We start from the raw sequence: 19,604 nt of genomic DNA on the forward strand, positions 1-19,604 counted from the left end.
ACCTGATGGACAGCAACAATGTACTGCTGGTTCCCAAGTTTCCATATGCAAATACTTGCTAATGCATCATCTTGATAATGTGATTTTGAGTTTTGCTAAACATCATGTACAAAAGTTTAAACAAGTTTAATTTGTATGTGCCATTTTATGAAAGTTCTGTGCAATAGTTTGTTTACACAAATGACTGAAAATATTCTGTTAGTTAAAAACTTAGGACCATGGTCAGCAAGCTGCCTGAGGTTCTGTTGGTGTTGTTATTGATTTTGAAAAATCCCATTTTTGCTTTTTGTTGTCACTATGTACTGTTTACTAGTCAATACATATGCGGATCTGGAATTTACAAAATATTCCAGTTCTTATGGTTGTACAAACTGAGTGACATCAAACAACACTTTCTTTTTATTTATTATTTCAGCAAGATATGAACATACCAATGTCAATATAAATGGGTTGGTTTATAAATTAGACATTTTTAGTAAAACGTGATACATTCGATAAGACCACTAAAAGTTCTCTTATCCTAAAACATTAGGTCTGTATTAGCAGCTTAAACCCATAACATACAATATAATAAAGCTTTACATCCATACAGTGGGTTACACTCTCACATGGTAACAGGTGTCTGTGTGTTGGTTAACTGTCCTGTCAGTGTCACCATGTTACTTTCCTGTGTTGGAAACTCAGGGTTAAATTTGCTGAACTTGCTTTTGCACATGTAGTTCATGGCAGTCAATGTGGCGAAACTCTGCAGAGAAAATGCCGAATAGCATGAAGAAGCATGTCACCAAAGCCCACTCACATATGGCAGCTGCAGATCTGTAGCCTGTGTTATGGAGCACAGACACTGTGGGACAGGAGTTAAGGTTCAACACAGAGAGTTTGAACATATATTTGTGTGTGTGTATGTGTGTGTGTGTGTGTGTGTGACATTTGTCCGCAATGTGATCATAACACCTAATCATGTCATGCATCTTAAAGTTGATTAATGATGCATGATAATTTTATTAGGAGCATATATCAGTTCTCTCTAGCTTCCAAAGCTCTAACTATCACACAGTTTTTTAGACTGTTATTTGCAATGGCAGTTTGAAGGATACTGGCAACAACCAAGCACGTGCAAAGACTGCAGAAAATGATCCGTGCAGGCCCCGCCCACTTCACGTCACGTGATGGTTTTGCACGGTAAGTAAGCCACACCTGAACCCAGAAGTATGCCAGACCCAGAAAAAACGCCAGGAAGGCACCCAACAAGTGAGCACCCATCACCACTGATTGCTGAGAAGGAGAAAATAAATGTTCAAACACACGACGAAGACGAGGAAGAACAGGTAACACCTTTTTCTTTTTTAGAAGTGGGACAGTAGGACATACCTGGAAGTTTCCCAGGATGGAGATTCCTACTGATGAAATGAACCCCAGGATCAGACTGGCTGTGTTTACACCTGATGCACAATTCAAATCCCTCACCTGCTGGAACCTTATTATCACAATCCACAGAGCTGCAGAGGAAGAGAGACTAAATAAATGAATGAATGAATGAAAATGGGTGAGACATAGTGAGAAAGACAGAGAAAAAGTTTGAGAAGAACTCACCTAGCACAGAGCAGATGTTGCATATCTGGGAGAAGAGACAGCTCTGAGGGTTATATGTTCCACACGTGCTGAGAAAATAATACCAGTAACGTAACCAATTACTAAACTTATAAAAGACTAAGGGTGGTATGTCATGCAGGTCAAATAATAATCACCTGATGTACGGGAACTCGGCTGTCAGATTCACTGTCTCATTAGACACAGCTAAACCAAACCTGGCATATAAAAACATAAACATGCCATGAAGCATGCAATGCACACTATTCACAGAAATGACAAAAGAGAGAAGAAGACAACAGATACATACACAGTCCAAATGCCTAGCATGCCAAACACTGCTAGGATAACAGGAAGTAGTGCCCATGCCCACATGATGGACCAATCAAATTGCCTGTTGACACAACAAATAAAAGTCTCTTATTGCATGTCATAGTTATCTTCTTGTTTATACTTTCTCATGAATATGACAAATGTCTACTGTATGTCACATCTAAAACAGTCCTATCATGCATCATATGTTATTTGCTCATTATGAATCATCAGGCAGAAAACAAAGAAGCTAATGTGATAAAAGAAGAGGCAGATCAACAACACAACAGTACTGAAAAGGGGTGTACACCATAGTGCCATGGGAGCTCAATAAAGAAACTATCAAAGTTGTGTGTTAGTGTGTGTCATTTGTGTATTAGTCAAGGTGAACATTGTGATGAAGAAGAGGAAGATGTTGATGATGATGATGAAGAAGAAGAAGAAGAAAAAGAAGACGAAGCCGTTATTTATCACATGTACATTAGAGCACAGTGAATTATTTTCTTTGCACATCCCAGTTTATTAGGAATTGAAGGATTGAGCCATTATACAGCACCACTGAAGTAGAGAGGGTTAAGGGCCTTGTCCAAGGGCCCAACAGTGGCAGTTTAGCAGTACAGGGTCTTGAAGCTGACCTTCTAACCCAGAGCCTTATCTGCTGAGCCTGCACTGCCTCTTGTGAGATGTACAGTATATTGCAATAGATGCTTTAATAATTTTGCTAGTGTTATTCCCTAATCTTGTCAATCACGTACACTGCAATCATGACTTAAAAGCATCCAGTGAATTTGGACAATATCTAATCTATTTGGTACAAAATAACGATTTTCAAATTGAAATCAAATTGAAATTTTATTTGTCACATACACAATCATACACAGTACAGCATGTAGTGAAATGCTTTTTCTAGACTGTCCTATTTATATACAGAGAGTCAGATTGTTTTTTGAGTTCTAAAGAGAAAGTCGAGTTTTCTCAGAAATGACTGAATGAGTCAGTGTGAGGTTTTGACTATGTTTCTGCTTTTTATGATGCATGTATCACATTGGGGAAATGAATCAGGTTAATGTTCTTACAGTAAAACAGCAGATTGACTTTGGCACTGCAGCATATAAGGCAAGGCAAAGACCAGAATGTTACCCAGAATGTTCAGTAAGATTTGATTGAACAAGTAATGTGATAGGCAAAGATCAGTGTTTTTGGCCAGCTTTGTGTGAAAATGTCAAAGAGTGATTCGGGAGCCAAAAAAGCCAGCTCTTATTGAACTTGACTCAGTAAATAGAGGCAAAATTCCCATCATTTTAAATCCTAGATGTTTCAGAGATTTCATGAATAATAACTCATCTGTTCAGCTAAATCATTTGATTTTATTCTGCTGGTTTTAATATGAGTAAATCTTGTAAAAGGGACGACAAAATTCAACATCTGTGATGTTTTGTAACCTGTAGAGTTCATGTAAGGCTCAAACATCTTTATTTAAATGTTTTCATTGCTTTCTATTTTAACCTTTTTTCATTGGCTGAGCATTGTTAGTGCATGGCCTGGGCAGCATGGTTGGTAAGAAAAGAAAAGGGGGAGGAGCCAGGTCTGGAGGGGAAAAGAGCATTAGTGTCCTCTTTGACCCATTATGCACTCAAACAGCTTGAGGACAAAACACTTGAGGGAATTAAAGGGCAGATAAGAAAATCTGTGGCTTAAAGGATGTACTGCACTTTATTGGAATTATATCTGGAAAGAAGATATTTGCAGTCAGTTTGGGTTTTTTTCGATAAGCTCAAACCTTTTTATTTTTGAAGTGGCAGTGAAAGAACTTTCGTAAAACTGGACCTTTTGTGAGAAGTTTTTCATAACTTCGAGGACTATGATAGAAGACTAGTAGAATATTCCAGACTTTGTTTATTGAATTCATACACTGGCTTAGTGTCTAATAGTTGATTATTCAGTTATATTATGAGGAAATGATTTACTGAGCAATATTAAAATTAGTGTGGCAAACACATCCTGTACTTTAGTTTCTGTAGACTGTTTCTTCATGAATATTTGGGACAGGCAAGAGATCCTCAGTGAACCACTATCATCTGACATGGGATAAATGACCTTAATCAAAACACGCTGCTCAGAACCATACACATCAGGATACTAATATATACGATATGAGGTATTTCAATTGCTTCTTGATTGTTTTGTAATCTTTGTTAATTGTATTTTTGACATAGATAAATATAACTAACGGCTAATGGGTGACCTTTAATTTATTCAAAATATATTTGCTGGTTTTCTAATGCCATTCAAAGTGATCTCATAACAGTCTGTTACCGCAAAAGATTGATATTCTGGGAATATCTCAGGCTTTAATGCAGATTTATACATTCATACACTTAATGTGGTGAACACTCCATGTGTTTTTAAAAATGTGTATAATTGGCATGTTGACGTTTTCTTTCAGGAAATGTTTATGTCATTTTTGAAAAGAGTCACCAGTGATAGTGCTTTGTAACATGGTCAGAGAAAACGCTGTTCTCTTGGGTTATCTGGCACAGAAGCTCTTTGCAGTTTCTCAGGCTTCATTTTTCTTTCTTATTAACTTGAAGTGAGAGGAAACTGTAGAGGCTGGTGAGAAAACAACTATTTATAGCTGCTAGAGCACAAGCATACACATAGCTATAGCACACAGTTATATCGTATTGACTCTATGACCAGTAACATACAATCTAATAATCAGTAAAGTTATAGGCATTAGGCAACCAAATCGTTCCATCCCATACATAAAATGACAGAGAAATCAACAGCCGATTATCAGTCTTTTGGTAAATACAGTCAATGGTACTGTTGTGAATTCACCGAAGCAGACCAGGGGAGGTAGACCTCACAGGTGTCGACTCCCTGGTATACTAATGCCAAAGCTTAGAGGTGATACTCTTAAACAAAGCACTGAATGGGAGAAAGATCCCCAGAGTTGGCCCCCCAACTGTAGGCTAGTTCACAGTTCCTGATCACCGTCTGAGTTGATCACCATTTGGTGGTGAGAGCTGGGATATGTAAATTATTATTTAAAGAGAAATGTATGTTACAGTAGATTCAAGAGTGCCCTCAAAATATGTTTTCCTACAGTACTATTAAGTCAGTATCACTTCTTTATGGAGTGACCAGTGCTTAAAAATGGTATAGTGCAGCTTAAATTGATTTTCAAAAAAAAAAAACAAGATCAAGTGACTATTACTCTACAGTCATAATCAGCCATGAATAACATTCTGTGCATCAGATCTTTTCCAAACAAGCAAAGATAGTATTTTGTTCATAAAAGATTAAACATGTAAATATTCAAAAAATAAAGATTTCATTTGCGCAATGGTATTTATTGAATAAATACTTATTACATAAATTGCCAGCACACCGTGAGACTAATAAACTATTTATTACCAAATTGCAGTATTTAGTAAATTATAGCATTATGCAGTAAGTCTTTTTATGCCCAGGAATAATCTATCATCCATTTTTATCTAATAGTTTTATCAAACAGACCTATTCCACATGTCACTGGATTACGGAACTCTAGACCCCCCCATCCAGTCCAGGCCTCCATATTATCCCTGCTTAGATTAAATACATTACACACAGTAATATAGGTTCAGTAAAGTTGGATAAAACTTCATTAGCACCATTACTTTGGGATTGTATAAATGTCTGTAAACTTTAAAACCAATCATTACTCATTCTTGAGCTAAATTATACTTATCTTACATATTTATTTATCTTCCATACACATTTAAATAGTTTTCCAAGCCCCACCTGAGTCCGTGACTTTCGTGAAAGTTCAGCCAGACCAAAGTGAGAAAAGAAAGAAAAAGAAAAAGCACTCACGTGGTCCTGGTTTTGTGTATCTGAATGTGTCCTCTCGTGTTCAAGTTCTTTCTTGCTCGTTCCCGAGGCTCATATAACCATATGGATTATACAGTGTTTTATCACAGCGTTTTATCAGGGAAGGCTGCACTTTGCCCTCGCTGACAGTTTTATGACCCAAGTGATATGAATAATAACTGTATTACACTAGAGACCAAATACAGCACACTTGCAGGTGTCTAAATGATGATGATAGTGATGATGACGAATTTAGAGGCAACGTCATTTTGGGTGTGTCTCTAACAATACAGACTAGCCTCAGTGTTTGGTAATGTGTGGAAATAAAAATAGAAATTAGGCACAGGGAGATGAACTGATGAACTTTTTCATGACAAATGATATTGTTCTTGAATGCTTTAGCAATTGTATAAATACAGTGAATTCAATAATACTGAATCTTCTTCAAATGCAATATAGGCCACTGAATAACACAGAATAAAGCGTCCCTAGAGTTATATTTTCACTGATTAACACATTCACAAGAGAGCTTGTAGAGCTTGTAAAACTCACTTAAGTTATAAGTGGACTAGACACATTGATGAAGAAATTAATAAAGATGGCTGCCTATGGTGGACTTTGAGCCAGCATCACTGATTTATTGCACATTTCCCCAATTAGTCAGATTATCTCATATGCACAAAGACACAAATGTATTAAGACATACCCAACGCACTGCTGTAATTCTTTTATTCATCTTCCGTACACATTTTATCCTGATCAGAGTCACAGTGGATCAGAGCCTATCCCAGGAACACTAGGTGTGACGTGGAAATATATATCCTGATTGGAACACCGGTCCATTAAAGAGCACCACACATTCACACACTGACTCGAACCCGAGGGCAATTTAGTGTAGTCAGTCCACCTACAGGCATGTTGTGAAAGGAAACCAGAGAATCCACACAGACACAGCTGGGGAGCTGAGAGGCAGCAGCATCACCTGAGGCACTATTGCAGTAAGTCACAACTCATTTTAATACTTTTAGATCAGCGAGCATTTATAAAAGTGCCAGTTAAAAGTGAAGCATTTATCGAAAATGCAACACTGTATATCCAAACAGCTCTGGTATCAGGAGGGAAAGGTAAGAGATTTTCACTGAGTCCCAAACATCCACTGAAATGGGATCAATGACTTTAAACAAAACATGCTGCTCAGAACCATAGTTGCTTCATGATCATTTTGTAATCAGTTGTAAACTTTGTTAATTGTATTTTCTACATAACTGATGCAGATATAGATAAATATAACATGGGTGAATAGGTGACCTGTATTTAAAATGTGTTTGCTGGTTTTCTAATGCCTTTCAAAGTGATCTCATACTAGTCTGTTAGCGTGGCGAACGCTCCACATAAAATGTTTCCTAAAAATGAGTATAATTGGCATGTTGAAGTTATTTGTAAGGAAATGTTTTGAAAAGAGTCACTAGTGATAGAGTTTTGTAATAATCAGAGGGAAGGCTGTTCTCTTGGGTTATCTGGCACGGGTGGTTTTTGTGGTTTCGAAGGAATATTACAGGCTGCATTTTTCTTTCTTATTAAGAAGAAAGAGGAAACTATAGAGGCTGATGAGAAAACAACTGTTTATAGTTGCTAGAGCACGAGCATTATAGGAACTAACTTGTTTCATTTCCCAACTTAAACGTAACAATAAATGGGTGAAATGTTTCCATACCGTCATTCTTTAATAATACATTTTGTTAGTAAATTGCTGTGGTATAATGGGACTAAAAGACTGGATAGAAATAGAAATGATGTTCAACACACTGTTGGTGATTAATTTCTGAATCTTCAAGACTCCTGCATTATAAAGGTATTGCAAAGGACAAATAAATAGCATTCATGGTTATCTATACACTAAATTCCCAGTTCAGTCAGAAGCTTAAACACCCACCTCACATATACACACTTACACACCTCCCCACACATATACGTATGGCATGTGAGTAAGGTGTGTATAAATAAGGCAGTAGACAATAGAGAATGGTGATGGTCATGCAAGAAAACAAACCGGGCAAATCACACCCAAATTCTACACTGGTGTGCTGAATGTCCTTTGAATGCTTTACTCATCAGACTTTGTGTCTAGAGTGGGCTACAAGACCATGTTGGGTGCTGATTCTGTCTGTGTAGATGAAGAAAGCGGGCACAGAGCATCAAAACAAGATCGCTGAGGAATCAGAAAGGAGGCTTTTTGCATCATGCTGTTGGAAGGAGCAGAATTTGACAACGCTAAGAGGAATGTCATATTACAGAATATGACCTGAATGGCACAAACATCATTACTGACCCCGAAGAGCACAAAGGGATGCGCTGTTATAGGAAAATAATCAACGCTGAAGTGATGTAATGCAGCCGAAGACAAACAGAGTTACTGTTATTGGAAAAAAACACTAAGTTTGTCACAAATTTTTACTTTTTTCTTGTTCCTGGGAAATAAGTGTTATTTCCCCCATTCTTTGTAACTCAAATAAAGAGAAAAAACCCATCTTAGCCATGAAAGTTTGAACCCTGGGCAATGGGATTCTCAAATTCTTATATTTCTATAAACATGTGAAAAAGAGGTCAATTACACTTTCCAAAAAACCTCTTGAATTGCAATGAAACTTTGAAAATGTACTACCTTTAAAAATGAGGTAGAACTCTCTGGAATGTTTCTGATTCCACCCTTTTTTCTAGAATCATCCAGAAATTTAAGGAAATTCTTGGAAAAAAACAAGAAATTTGGAGAAAATCTAGCTCTCTTTTTCTGGAATATTCTAAAACTTTGTGGCATGTTTTTAGAGCAATTTAGATTTTTCTAGATTATTTGGAATGTTCTGGATAGAATATTCCAGAATTTTCTATTAATTTCTGTAACTGGGCTAATTTTGAATAGCTATTTTTTTTATTCTTTATTATTATTTTTTTTATCATTTCCATCAAGAGTAATTGGAAAGTGTTATTCACTACCCAGGAACAAAAAATTGTAATAATCATAATAATTTCAATAAAAAAAAAACTTCAATATATTATTTTCCTACAGATTGTTAACCACAGCTTATTAAGTGTTTGGTTTTTCTTGTTATTCCACATTGGCCATCAATTGCAATGATGATGCCTCATCATATTTTTATTATCATGTTTTTTTCATTATATTTAATGTTGTGGAAGGTCTGTGAAACAATTTCGCTCCAGGTCTTACTTGTTATAGCAGATATAAACAATCCTTCCATCATTTGTGCGCAGGGAAAAAAAAGAGAAAGCATAAATGTAATATAAAAGTCACTTTAGCTTTAACACATCAACAATTACACATTTTACTTGGGAAACAAGACCTTTAATCACTTTATTTAAGTACCTGTGAATCAGCTGCTACTATAAAGTGATAACAGGATAGAAGCACAATAATATAAACCTGTGATTTGTCCTGAAACTGGAGGCCCAATTCTGCTCTAAAATACTTAACTATACATGATGAATACGGTTTCATCAGGCATAAATCACTGTGCTGGACAGTTTATTAGTTTATTTACCTATACAACTACTAATTCATACAATTATCTAATGAGCCCATCGTACTACAGCACGTACAACAACGAATACAATCATGCAGATACAAATGAAAAGCATCAGAATGAAGAAAAAAAATGTGATCTCAGTGGCTTTAACCATGACACTGTTATTGTAACTATTGTGCTATTGATAGGCAGCTCTGGGTATTTCATAAACTGCCAAAGTCCTCAGAGTTTACAAAGAATGGTGTAAAAAATAGTGCAACAGTTCTGTTAGTGGAAATGCCTTGTTGATCAGAGAGAACAAAGGAAAATAGCCAGATCGGATAGAATGAAAGATTTAGTAACTCAAATAACCACTCTTTACATCTGGCAGAGACCCTTATCCAGAGCAACTTACACTTACAGTATCTCCATTAGACAGCTAAGCAACTGAGGGGCTTGTACTTAAGGGCCCAATAGTGGCAGCTTGCTGGTGCGTAGATTCTACCTCACAACCTTTCAATCAGTAGGCTGACACTTTAACCACTGAGCTACAACTTTCCACCTGTGGTGAGCAAAAAAGCATCTCTGAACTTAAAAATATATCAATCGCTGAGGTGAATGAGCAACATCAGCAACAGAAGGCTGCATTGGGTTCCACATGTCAGCCAAGAACAGAAATCTGATTAGGTTTGAGCAAATATTCTCAAATATTGATCATATTTTTCTCCATAATGATGGCTGATGTCAACATTACCCAAACTGTTGTCCTTTGCATGATTTTACACACTACACCATTGCCACATGACGGGCTGATTAAATAATCGAATGAATGAGTAGGTGTACAGATGTTCCAAATAAAGTGACAAGATAATGATATTGTATAGTGTATTTTTTTTAAACCTTAATTTTAGTCTTATATTTAATGTCCTTTTAAAATATGTCAGATGGTGTACTATTTCTTCACCCTGGACCTGAGGGTATATTTGCCTTTCTGTGATGTTCTGGCACTGATTAACTACACACCTTATTACTGCCCTCAAAAGTCCAGACCACATTGTCCCAGTGTACCTGTAAACACCTAATTACATATTACTGATAAATTCCATCTACCCATTTAGCTCTTTTTATTTAAATACTGATTGATGTTTTGAAATGAATCCCAAAACAATAATACTAAAAAGAAAATCATGGAATTCAAGTATTGAGCCTTGATTATCCTTGCAGTGCCCAAACGTGCTGTAAAAATCTCATTGATATGAAACACAGCAGATGAACGGCTGAAGTCACTGTTTTGCAGCTTTGTGGGCAGGTTTTCAAGGACGTGCGTTTGTGTGCGTCAGAGCTCCAGTTCAATCGTAACATCCAGCTTACTCTTATAGGGCTCGAGCACAGGTTTAACCTCTTCAGAGAGAAATCTGGCAACCTGTGAGAAAGAAGGAAATGAGGCACTTAGGGTTTGCAGATCCCAAATAATGCTTTTTCACTACATGATTTAGCAAAGCTATTTGAATTCAGATGAACTGTCATCTTTTATATCGTCACTGTTTCCAACACAAAATAAATAAATGCTCCACCAGCCAGCATGCAGGAGTTTGGAGATTAAAAGAAAATAGACAATTATGCAAACCATTGATTAATTTCTTTTACTTAACCCCAGTAATAATGTCTAATCATTATTTTGTTTAACTTTCCCATAACCCAAACAATCTGCCAGGCTAGACAGCATCCTGACTAAGCTTCTTATTCATTTTACTTATGCTGTATTATCAGGGTACGACACAAGGAACACCCAAAACCTGTGCTTACATACACAAAAATGCTACATATGGTCAAACCTTTATATTGGATACAAAAATATGCACTTAACACGGTGTATATTCACAACAGATTTTTAAAAAAAGTGACACTTTTAGCTGTGACTGGGTGTTGGAGCTCTGATTAAAACAAATTCACTATCACTAAGTGACAGTACAATCATTTTCATATTAGATATGCCTAGTAGTTTCAATTTACAGAGTATTATAAAACTTTAATACCAATACTTATCACTACAACCTAAAAACTAACCTCAGCTGGATAGATGGTATTACGTGAAAGGAATCAGGCAAGGAGCTGAATAGCCTTTGGCCTTTGGTACAGATGTGTGAGAGTAAGTGAGTAAACCTGTTGTGGGGCTCTGCCAATGAAGGTTTTAGGTTCCAGAAGGGCATCTAGCTGGTTAATTATAGGAGCAAAGTATGGATCAGCCAGCACTCGAGCAAGGAAGTCATTATCTCCTCCTTCCTGCTTCACCACAGCCGCTGCCTCCTGAGACAACACCCGGATCTTCTCGTGGCAATCCTGAACTCATGGGTAGACAGAGACATACAAAAGAAAGGATGGGGTTAACGTCAAGATATCAAACACTTTGTGCTATATACAATGCATTGAACATCAGTCAACTAGGACAGTACACATTGAAACAAAAAAACGTTCCTTCAGCACCATAAGGTTACATAAGGGGCTTTCGCACTGGGAGTTTTGTCTGTTGCTGAGCAAGGTTCACAAGAAAAATTGTTATTTTTAAAGCTGTCATATGGAGCAGGAAGCACATCAACCTGAGACTACCTGTAGTAGAGGCATCTGAATTCAGTTGAAACGGCAATTCAATAATAAACTATTCAGTAAGTAAAGTATCCTGCATTTAAGCTGATGACGACATCATTCGTTTCCACAACAGACGTGTAGCATGATGGGCAGGGGAACGTTGTGGAATCCAAAAGGAAAACAGGAACCTTACTTTGCATAATAGCATGTACTTTTGTCATAATGTAACACGAATGCAAATGTACCAAGGGCAACGGGGGGGGGGGGGGATAATCACACTCGGATATGGCAGTATCCAGTGTGAAAACCACTATAAAACTACACAGAACAACATGCGACCACACAGACCACTACAACTACCCAATCATAGTTGTATTAAAACTGCACAGATTAGAGTTGAGCAAAAAGCAAAAGAACACAGGTAATAATACGGCTACACAGAGGTTCATACCTGCCTGTTCCCTCCTGCCTTTACCATGGCCATTATGATGTTCTCAGTGGCCATAAAGGGAAGCTCATGGCGGATGTGCCTCTCGATCACCTACAGAGTGCGCCAGAAAAGTTAAATTAAGAACAATGAAGACTGCGAGACAAACACAGACCAAAAAAAGAAAGGTTTAAGGCATTTAGGTTATTCTGAATGACTCATAGTCTAGACTAAACTGTACATGCACATACCTTAGGATAGACCACCAGACCCTCAGTTATATTCTGTAGGGTGCTGAGGATGATGTCAGCTGTGAGGAAGGACTCGGGCAGAGAGATTCTCCTAAACACACACACACACACACACAGAGATTAGCTCAGATTAGATACTATGGTCTACAGTATGGTCTGGTTAGGGTCTGGCTCGGGAAACAGAAGAGTTAAGAGTTTAAAGTCAGTCATGTTTAGCAAGGTGGGTGATAGTAACAAAAATTCAATGATTAAAATAATTTGGATAAAAAAAACCCTTCTGAGGTAAATTAATCAAAATGCAAACAAATTAAACTGTCAAGTGATTTGATAAAAGATGAGCCGTGTTCATCGCGTATCATTCAGTATTAATATCGAAGAAAACCCCTGATTGAAAATTGAAAAAGAAAGAATGGGGATTTATTCATGTTAAAAAAACAAAAACAAAATAATCTTTATTAAATGTCACGTAAACCCCAGTCTTTCTGCCATAGCATAACAGAAAGCATGGAATTTACATGTTTAAAGCACTGTATAAATGTAACATGGTGTGTGTGTATATACAGTACCTGTTTGCACTATCATCCAGAGTTCTTTCCAGCCACTGTACCGAGGCAGTATGCAGAGGATCAGACACCAGAGCGATCAGGTGCCGAGCGAGACTACAGCAGCGCTCTGCACGCATCGGGTTCCTCTTATACGGCATAGCGCTTGAACCTGACACATGAACATAACACTGTTTATTTTTTCTTCCTTTTCCCCCCCAAATATGTTCTTTTCTATTTCTGTTGTCTTTTTGTTGCTCAGTATTTGACCATGTTATTGATCTAAATATGTTAAAGAGAAAAAATAACACTATAGAATAGCTCTACATCAATCATCCAGATATGCATCTGCTTTTGGGAAAGGGAAAAAAAAACAACACCACAATAAAGCATGCTGCCCTGTTTCGTACTAGGAGTTCAGCAATGTGCCACACAAACACGCTTACTTACCTATCTGCTCTTTCTCGAACGGTTCCTCAATCTCCTTCAGGTTAGCCAGTAGACGGATATCAGTACAAATCTACAAGAGGCACAAAACATGTTAAGACACGACAGACACTACTGCGAGGATACAAACTTGTGTTGCTTCACTTTATCTAAATAGAGGATAGCAAATATTCAGGAAAAACAGTGTATAATCGGTTCTAGTGGAACAGCTGGACTAAGCGAGAGCTTATTATCTGATTGCTGATCTGAGTCATGTCAGTCTCTTAAATGCTCGGTTTGAAATTCCTGTCAGTCTGGTGAATAAAAAAATTCTGGGAAAATTCTTCATCAGCTTGAAATTAATTATAACAGAGGCATTGCTCTGTATAAGCCTACTGAATCTTTTAAAAATGCTACAGTAAAGATGAAAAGCTGTGTGTGTGTCTTACACTAACCTTGTGTACAGTGGCTCCCAGGCTAGCCAGCACAGTCAGACAGTCAACGTCCACTTTACGGCTGTACGTCTGTCCCGTCACTATATATGACCTAAAACAGGATAATGATGACGAAGTGCATAAAATGAACCCCAAGAAAATTTGAGAAAAATGTCACTGGTATCAATAACATCTGAAATTAGTTGTATTGACTGGATCATAATTTACACATGACCAGCGTCACACTCACTTTTTAAATCCAGCCTTTTCAGTCACCATTCTATCCAGTTTCTCTACCTGTTCGAGAAATACGAGAATTATTATTAATGATAAAGAAACGGAAAAAATAACCGCTTCAAATGAGCCCTCACAAAAGTCGATTTGGAAGATTAAATGAAGTGGTGCTTCCTGTAAGCTCAGCTAAAATGAAATGATGCCTAAACACTGGCCTGATGCTGCATGTCTGAACAAATCAGCGACTCCCCTTAATGCAAATAAAGTCCATGGTCCAGATTACAGATTTATTTTATAAACATATGCCAGATATTCAAATATTAAACTGATTTTAATTTTTTGTTTATTAATATGTCATTTGATTAAAGTACTAAAGAATACACATAATAATTATGCTGAATGGACCACAAAGGCCCCTGGAGCCCACTTTGGGAAACACAAGCTTAAGTGGTCTCATGTTTATTCCTATTAAATCTACAGTCAGTTAGATTTTTGTCATTTCAGCCATACAGATCTAGTGCAATTCACCAGTGAAATGAAATGACATTGCTCCAGGACCATGGTGCTACATAAAACACAGATAGAATCCTACACAGTATTAAATAAAGTGCATGTGTTCAAACATGCAAGAAAGAGCAGGACAATGCAAGACAGCACTTTAGTACTGTACAATAGTCAAGTCATATCAAGACTTTACAAGGGCAGTGCAGTATATGGTTTTGTAATAAATAAAGTGCATGTGAAATAAATAAAATGCTGTAAAAGTAAACTTAAAAGACAGTTAGCAAAAGAAAAAAATAGATGGTCCATTTGTGTTGCAACACAGCCACACAAGTCATTTGGTGTTCACCTTTTCATGATCCCCCTCAAAGAGCTGCAGGAAGCTGGCTTGAGTCCCGGTGGTCCCCTTCACCCCTCGGAACCGCAGATCTCCTTGAGCTCTCTCAAGGTTGCGCATGTCCATGACCAGATCCTGCAGCCACAAACATGCTCTCTTGCCCACTGTAGTCAGCTGAGCTGGCCTGAGAGAAAAATACAAAAAGGGAAATTAAATTTTAAGAAATAAAATTGCCAAGGTTCAAGAAAATAATTATGTAAACATTATGACCATCTGCCTAATATTGTGCGATCCCCTTTTGCTGCCAAAACAGCCCTGACCCATCACAGATCATGCACTGTGTATTCTAACACCTTTCTACCAGAACCAGCATTAACTTCTTCAGCAATTTCAGCAACAGTAGCTCGTCTGTTGGACCGGATCACACGGGCCAGCCTTCACTCCCCACATGCATCTATGAGCCTTGGCCACCCATGACTCTGTCTCCACTGTTCCTTCCTTAGACCACTTTTGATAGATACTGACCACTGCAGACCGGGAACACCCCACAAGAGCTGCAGTTTTGGAGATGCTCTGATCCAGTCGTCTACACAATTTGGTTCATGTCAAACTCGCTCAAATCCTTACGCTTGCCCATTTTTCCTGCTTCTAACATCAATTTTGAGGACAAAATGTTCACTTGCTGCCTAATATATCCCACCCACTAACAGGTCACACGTCACCTCTCACTGCTCATAATGTTATGCCTGATCGGTGTAATATGGACATTAGTAGTGGTGAGGAGAAACACACTCACTGGTAGTGGGTGAAGCCCAGAGTTGGCAAGTCGGCATATTTTTCTGCAAAATCAGCCAATCTGTGAATAACACAGGCCAACTGAAGGGAGAGAGCAGAAGAAAGTCAGACAGAGAACTGGGAGATATGACAATACATCAATTATGTGATTGATTACAACAACAGATTTTTTTGAGATACGGTGGATATCATATCGTTTTGTTACAAATCAACCAGAAGTAAAAACGTTCTAAATAGTAAATTGATTACTTAATAATACTGTTGTTTCCAATTGTTGAAATATGTTTTCAAGACATAACATGCGATATATTTTTGTCCCCTAACCGGACCAAACTGCTGTGCCATAAAAGGAATAAAAGGCAATAATAATCTTTGGGAAATAACAGCCCTCTTCTATGCATCAGGGAGCATCACACAACCCTGTTGTTCTTTATTTTCCTATAATAGCATGACCCATCATGTCTTATTCCTTAAAACACTCCATAAAGCTTGTTTAGAGCTACAGTCACCTTGGGCAGCAGGAGTCCAAATCCATCACGAAGCATAATCAGGTCCTAGTGAGGGAAGAGATCCACTTTGAATTAATTCCACCAGTGCAAACATGTTTCAGTATTTAGTAGATACAGCTGCCAGCTTTTGCACTTTTATATTAATACACTCCAGTTTCAGGCAGTGAATTATCCTTATAATCCTCCCACCATGGTTGCAGGTATTAGCCCCTTCTTACTGTGTTGTCTCCCACATAACAGGACGTTGCCCCTAGATGGATGATGGGAGCTGCAGTAGGGCAGCAGTAGGCAAAGGTGTGGACGTGGGCCATGACATCATGTCGAAGTTTGCGCTCCTCCTCAGCTGCCATGGCAAAGTTGATGTCCTCCACGTGATCCTCCATCTCTTTTACCTGCTCATCAGTGATAGGCAGCCCCAGCTCCTGTAGTGCAAGAGACAGATAAATAACAGTTACAACATTGTGCAAGGTTAACCACCACAGTTTACATCAGAAAAGTCTAGAAAGGATTAGTTTTGCACTCCCTCATGTTACAGCTGTAAAAGAATAGTTAAAAATAAAATATGCTTCCATATGTTCATATTGCTATACACTACTGTCTCTACTCTCTGAGCTGTGTGTTTGCATGCCAGGAATAATGTCCGGGACACTCAGTCTCACTCTGACATTTCCACATAATGAATGTGAGGTTTAAAATAACTACATATGCAATGTGCTACACATTCCTCGTTAAAAGGGCACACACATATTACACAGAGTAAACATTTAACACACCGTTAAAATATAGAGAAAACAGTGTTAAACAGTGACTTTGTATTAGACCCAATATTTTTTTTTTTGAAGAATTTCCACTAACAGATGAAAGAAGGACATGCATATGACCAGAGTGAATGGCTTTTCCTGCTGTCCTAATGAAAACAGTGTGGTCTTCATTTCAGATTTTACTGACGCCAATAATGATCTGCACAGAGGCCTAGAGAGGTTAGAACAAAATATAAACACCAGTTCTGTCATAACCACATCGCACCATTACCATAGAGAAGACTAAAAGTCAGAACTACAGTGTTTTGAGAATATCTGAGTTTATGTAAATTCTATTCTGAATAAGAAACATCAGCTGGAAGACACCACCAAGATATAAAGCAACTCAGGACTCGAGTCAAGGACTCAGGAATTGTACAGTGTATTGTACACACACACTGTAATCCCCAAACCCTGGAAATTATTTTTATATGGTACTGCCTATTCATTGAGGCAGGAGGTCCCTTTCCAGAGCAGTCGAACTGACTGTCCCTCAGTGGCAGAATGAACTTTCAACCTCAATCTGGACAGCAAATGGGTCACTGTGTTCAATAAAACAGTTAAAGACCTACCTCTTCTGTGAACACTTAACTAACCCCAACTTGTCCCCACTCTAAAAACAAACAACTCTGTGCACTTTGCTCCTGTAGCACTCAATTACAAAAAATCTTGTATAGTAGCCCTACCTGTATTGTCCTCTGCTTTATTTTTCACTTTGCATGTACTGCCCCATTTATAATCATTTTGAAAAAAGAAAAAGTGTCAGAATGTAAATGTAACATAAATGTGTATATACACATACACCTATTCCACCAGGCTCACAAATGGCATTTTACACCTTAAAAGACATCATCACAACATATATATTTACTATGACAGATGTAGGGACCCTATATAGCATCCATATGCTCTAAGGTATTAGTAAGTTGTTTACCTGTTTTACTGGTGGACAAATATTTTTGATACTGTAATTTTATGAGAGTTGCTGTGTGTGTGTGTGTGTGTGTGTGTGTGTGTTGGAGCCAATAACGAAATACGCTCAGAGCATGTTTAAAAATCAGATGAACGCCACCAACATCTCATCTACTGAAGTGGTTAAATACAGTTAGACAGGGCGAATAAAAACATGCGTTATACAAGTGAATTTCCTTCTTGTAAAGATGCAGCAGCTAAATAAGAAGACATGCATTAGTTTAATTGAAATGCCTGCATGCTGTAAGGCAGGAAATAGAGAGAACATTGGCACTGAGTGCATCATGTGCCTGTGATTTAAATGAAGGGGATCAGCCATCACTAAACATGATAAAGCAGGGTTTTATTTTTTTTGCTGATGTTGGAAGTTAAGAGCTGATGCCTTATCTGGAGGATTTGTTTAAGGTAAGGACTCTGATCCTTATTGGGTGTATGGGTTAATCTCTAATGTTTTGCAATAAGAGGAATTTCTTCACCTTATAGGATTCAGACACGAATTTTAGAAAACAGTTCCTGTTAATAAGAATAAAATAAGTGCACATGCACAAGGCAGATTATTATACTACTAGAATAACTTCTATAGTCTATGATCTGTGAGTGCTGAGAGCCTCCTTCCCACTATTTATAGCAGGAAGCAACTTGAGATGCGCGACTCCTTCAAGGTCATGAACTTCAAGCGTTTCTTTGGAAGCAGGATTAATAAGAAGGTAAACGCTACACATTGTTCCATAACACAAGTGTTCATGTATATTTATATAATATGTAAAACTAGCCAACCTTCTCTGATTGGGCCAAATAAATCCACAGCCTTCTCCATGTTATGAACTTCCTTTTATCACTGAAGTTATAAGCCATTTCCTTGCTGGCGTAGCGGGAGACCAGCGGAGAGCGGTACTTGTCCTCCACAGGGCTGGCCATCGCTGAAGGATTTCTAAAGTTTACAATGGACACTGAACAACACCACGTTTCCTTCTTCTTCTTCTTCTTCTTGTATGTATTGGCGGTCGGCAGACCAACTTAAAGAGTGCATTTCCGCCACCTACTGTATTGGAGTGTGGAGAACAGCATCACGTGGAATCAGGGAGCGAGAGAAATATATATATATATATATATATATATATATATATATATATATATATATATATATATATATATATATATATATATATATATTTCTCTCGCTCCCTGCTTCCACGTGATGCTGTTCTCCACATATATATATATATATATATATATATATATATATATATATATATATATATATATATATATATTTTTTTTTTTCCCTTCAGGGGTCGCCACAGCGAATCATCTCTCTCCAACCTATCCCTATCTTCTGCATCCTCAACACTTGCCCCCACTAGCTTCATATCCTCATTTATTCCATCCATATACCTCCTCTTTGGCCTTCCTCTTTGCCTCCTGCCTGGAAGCTTCATGTCCAACATTCTCCTACCGATATACTCACTCTCCCTCCTCTGAACATGTCCAAACCATCTTAATCTGGCCTCC

The 19,604-nt window shown here is 37.8% G+C and overlaps 2 protein-coding genes across 3 annotated transcripts; both read right to left on the reverse strand.

The window, feature by feature from the left end:
- Positions 1 to 418: 418 nt before the first annotated feature.
- Positions 419 to 8,902, reverse strand: tmem150b (transmembrane protein 150B). Its single transcript, XM_058416640.1, has 7 exons — positions 5,764 to 8,902; positions 1,901 to 1,984; positions 1,749 to 1,808; positions 1,594 to 1,661; positions 1,372 to 1,499; positions 1,098 to 1,275; positions 419 to 844 (listed from the first exon to the last, which is right to left on the reverse strand). The coding sequence occupies exons 2-7, from the start codon at positions 1,963 to 1,965 to the stop codon at positions 687 to 689; spliced, it is 657 nt and encodes a 218-aa protein (XP_058272623.1). The 5' UTR covers positions 1,966 to 1,984; positions 5,764 to 8,902; the 3' UTR covers positions 419 to 686.
- Positions 8,903 to 9,057: 155 nt separating this feature from the next.
- Positions 9,058 to 19,091, reverse strand: adsl (adenylosuccinate lyase). Of its 2 annotated transcripts, none has more exons than XM_058416618.1 (13): positions 18,870 to 19,091; positions 16,539 to 16,742; positions 16,321 to 16,365; positions 15,813 to 15,892; positions 15,029 to 15,200; positions 14,195 to 14,241; positions 13,966 to 14,056; positions 13,535 to 13,604; positions 13,109 to 13,256; positions 12,543 to 12,633; positions 12,316 to 12,405; positions 11,346 to 11,618; positions 9,058 to 10,701 (listed from the first exon to the last, which is right to left on the reverse strand). In XM_058416618.1, the coding sequence occupies exons 1-12, from the start codon at positions 19,008 to 19,010 to the stop codon at positions 11,379 to 11,381; spliced, it is 1,419 nt and encodes a 472-aa protein (XP_058272601.1). In that variant the 5' UTR covers positions 19,011 to 19,091; the 3' UTR covers positions 9,058 to 10,701; positions 11,346 to 11,378. The 2 variants fall into 2 exon arrangements, with proteins under 2 accessions (XP_058272601.1, XP_058272596.1); XM_058416613.1 differs by having other exon boundaries at positions 11,442 to 11,618; positions 18,870 to 19,090.
- Positions 19,092 to 19,604: the final 513 nt, after the last annotated feature.

The sequence above is a fragment of the Hemibagrus wyckioides genome, linkage group LG02, assembly GCF_019097595.1.
Source record: "Hemibagrus wyckioides isolate EC202008001 linkage group LG02, SWU_Hwy_1.0, whole genome shotgun sequence".
Taxonomy (NCBI): domain Eukaryota; kingdom Metazoa; phylum Chordata; class Actinopteri; order Siluriformes; family Bagridae; genus Hemibagrus; species Hemibagrus wyckioides.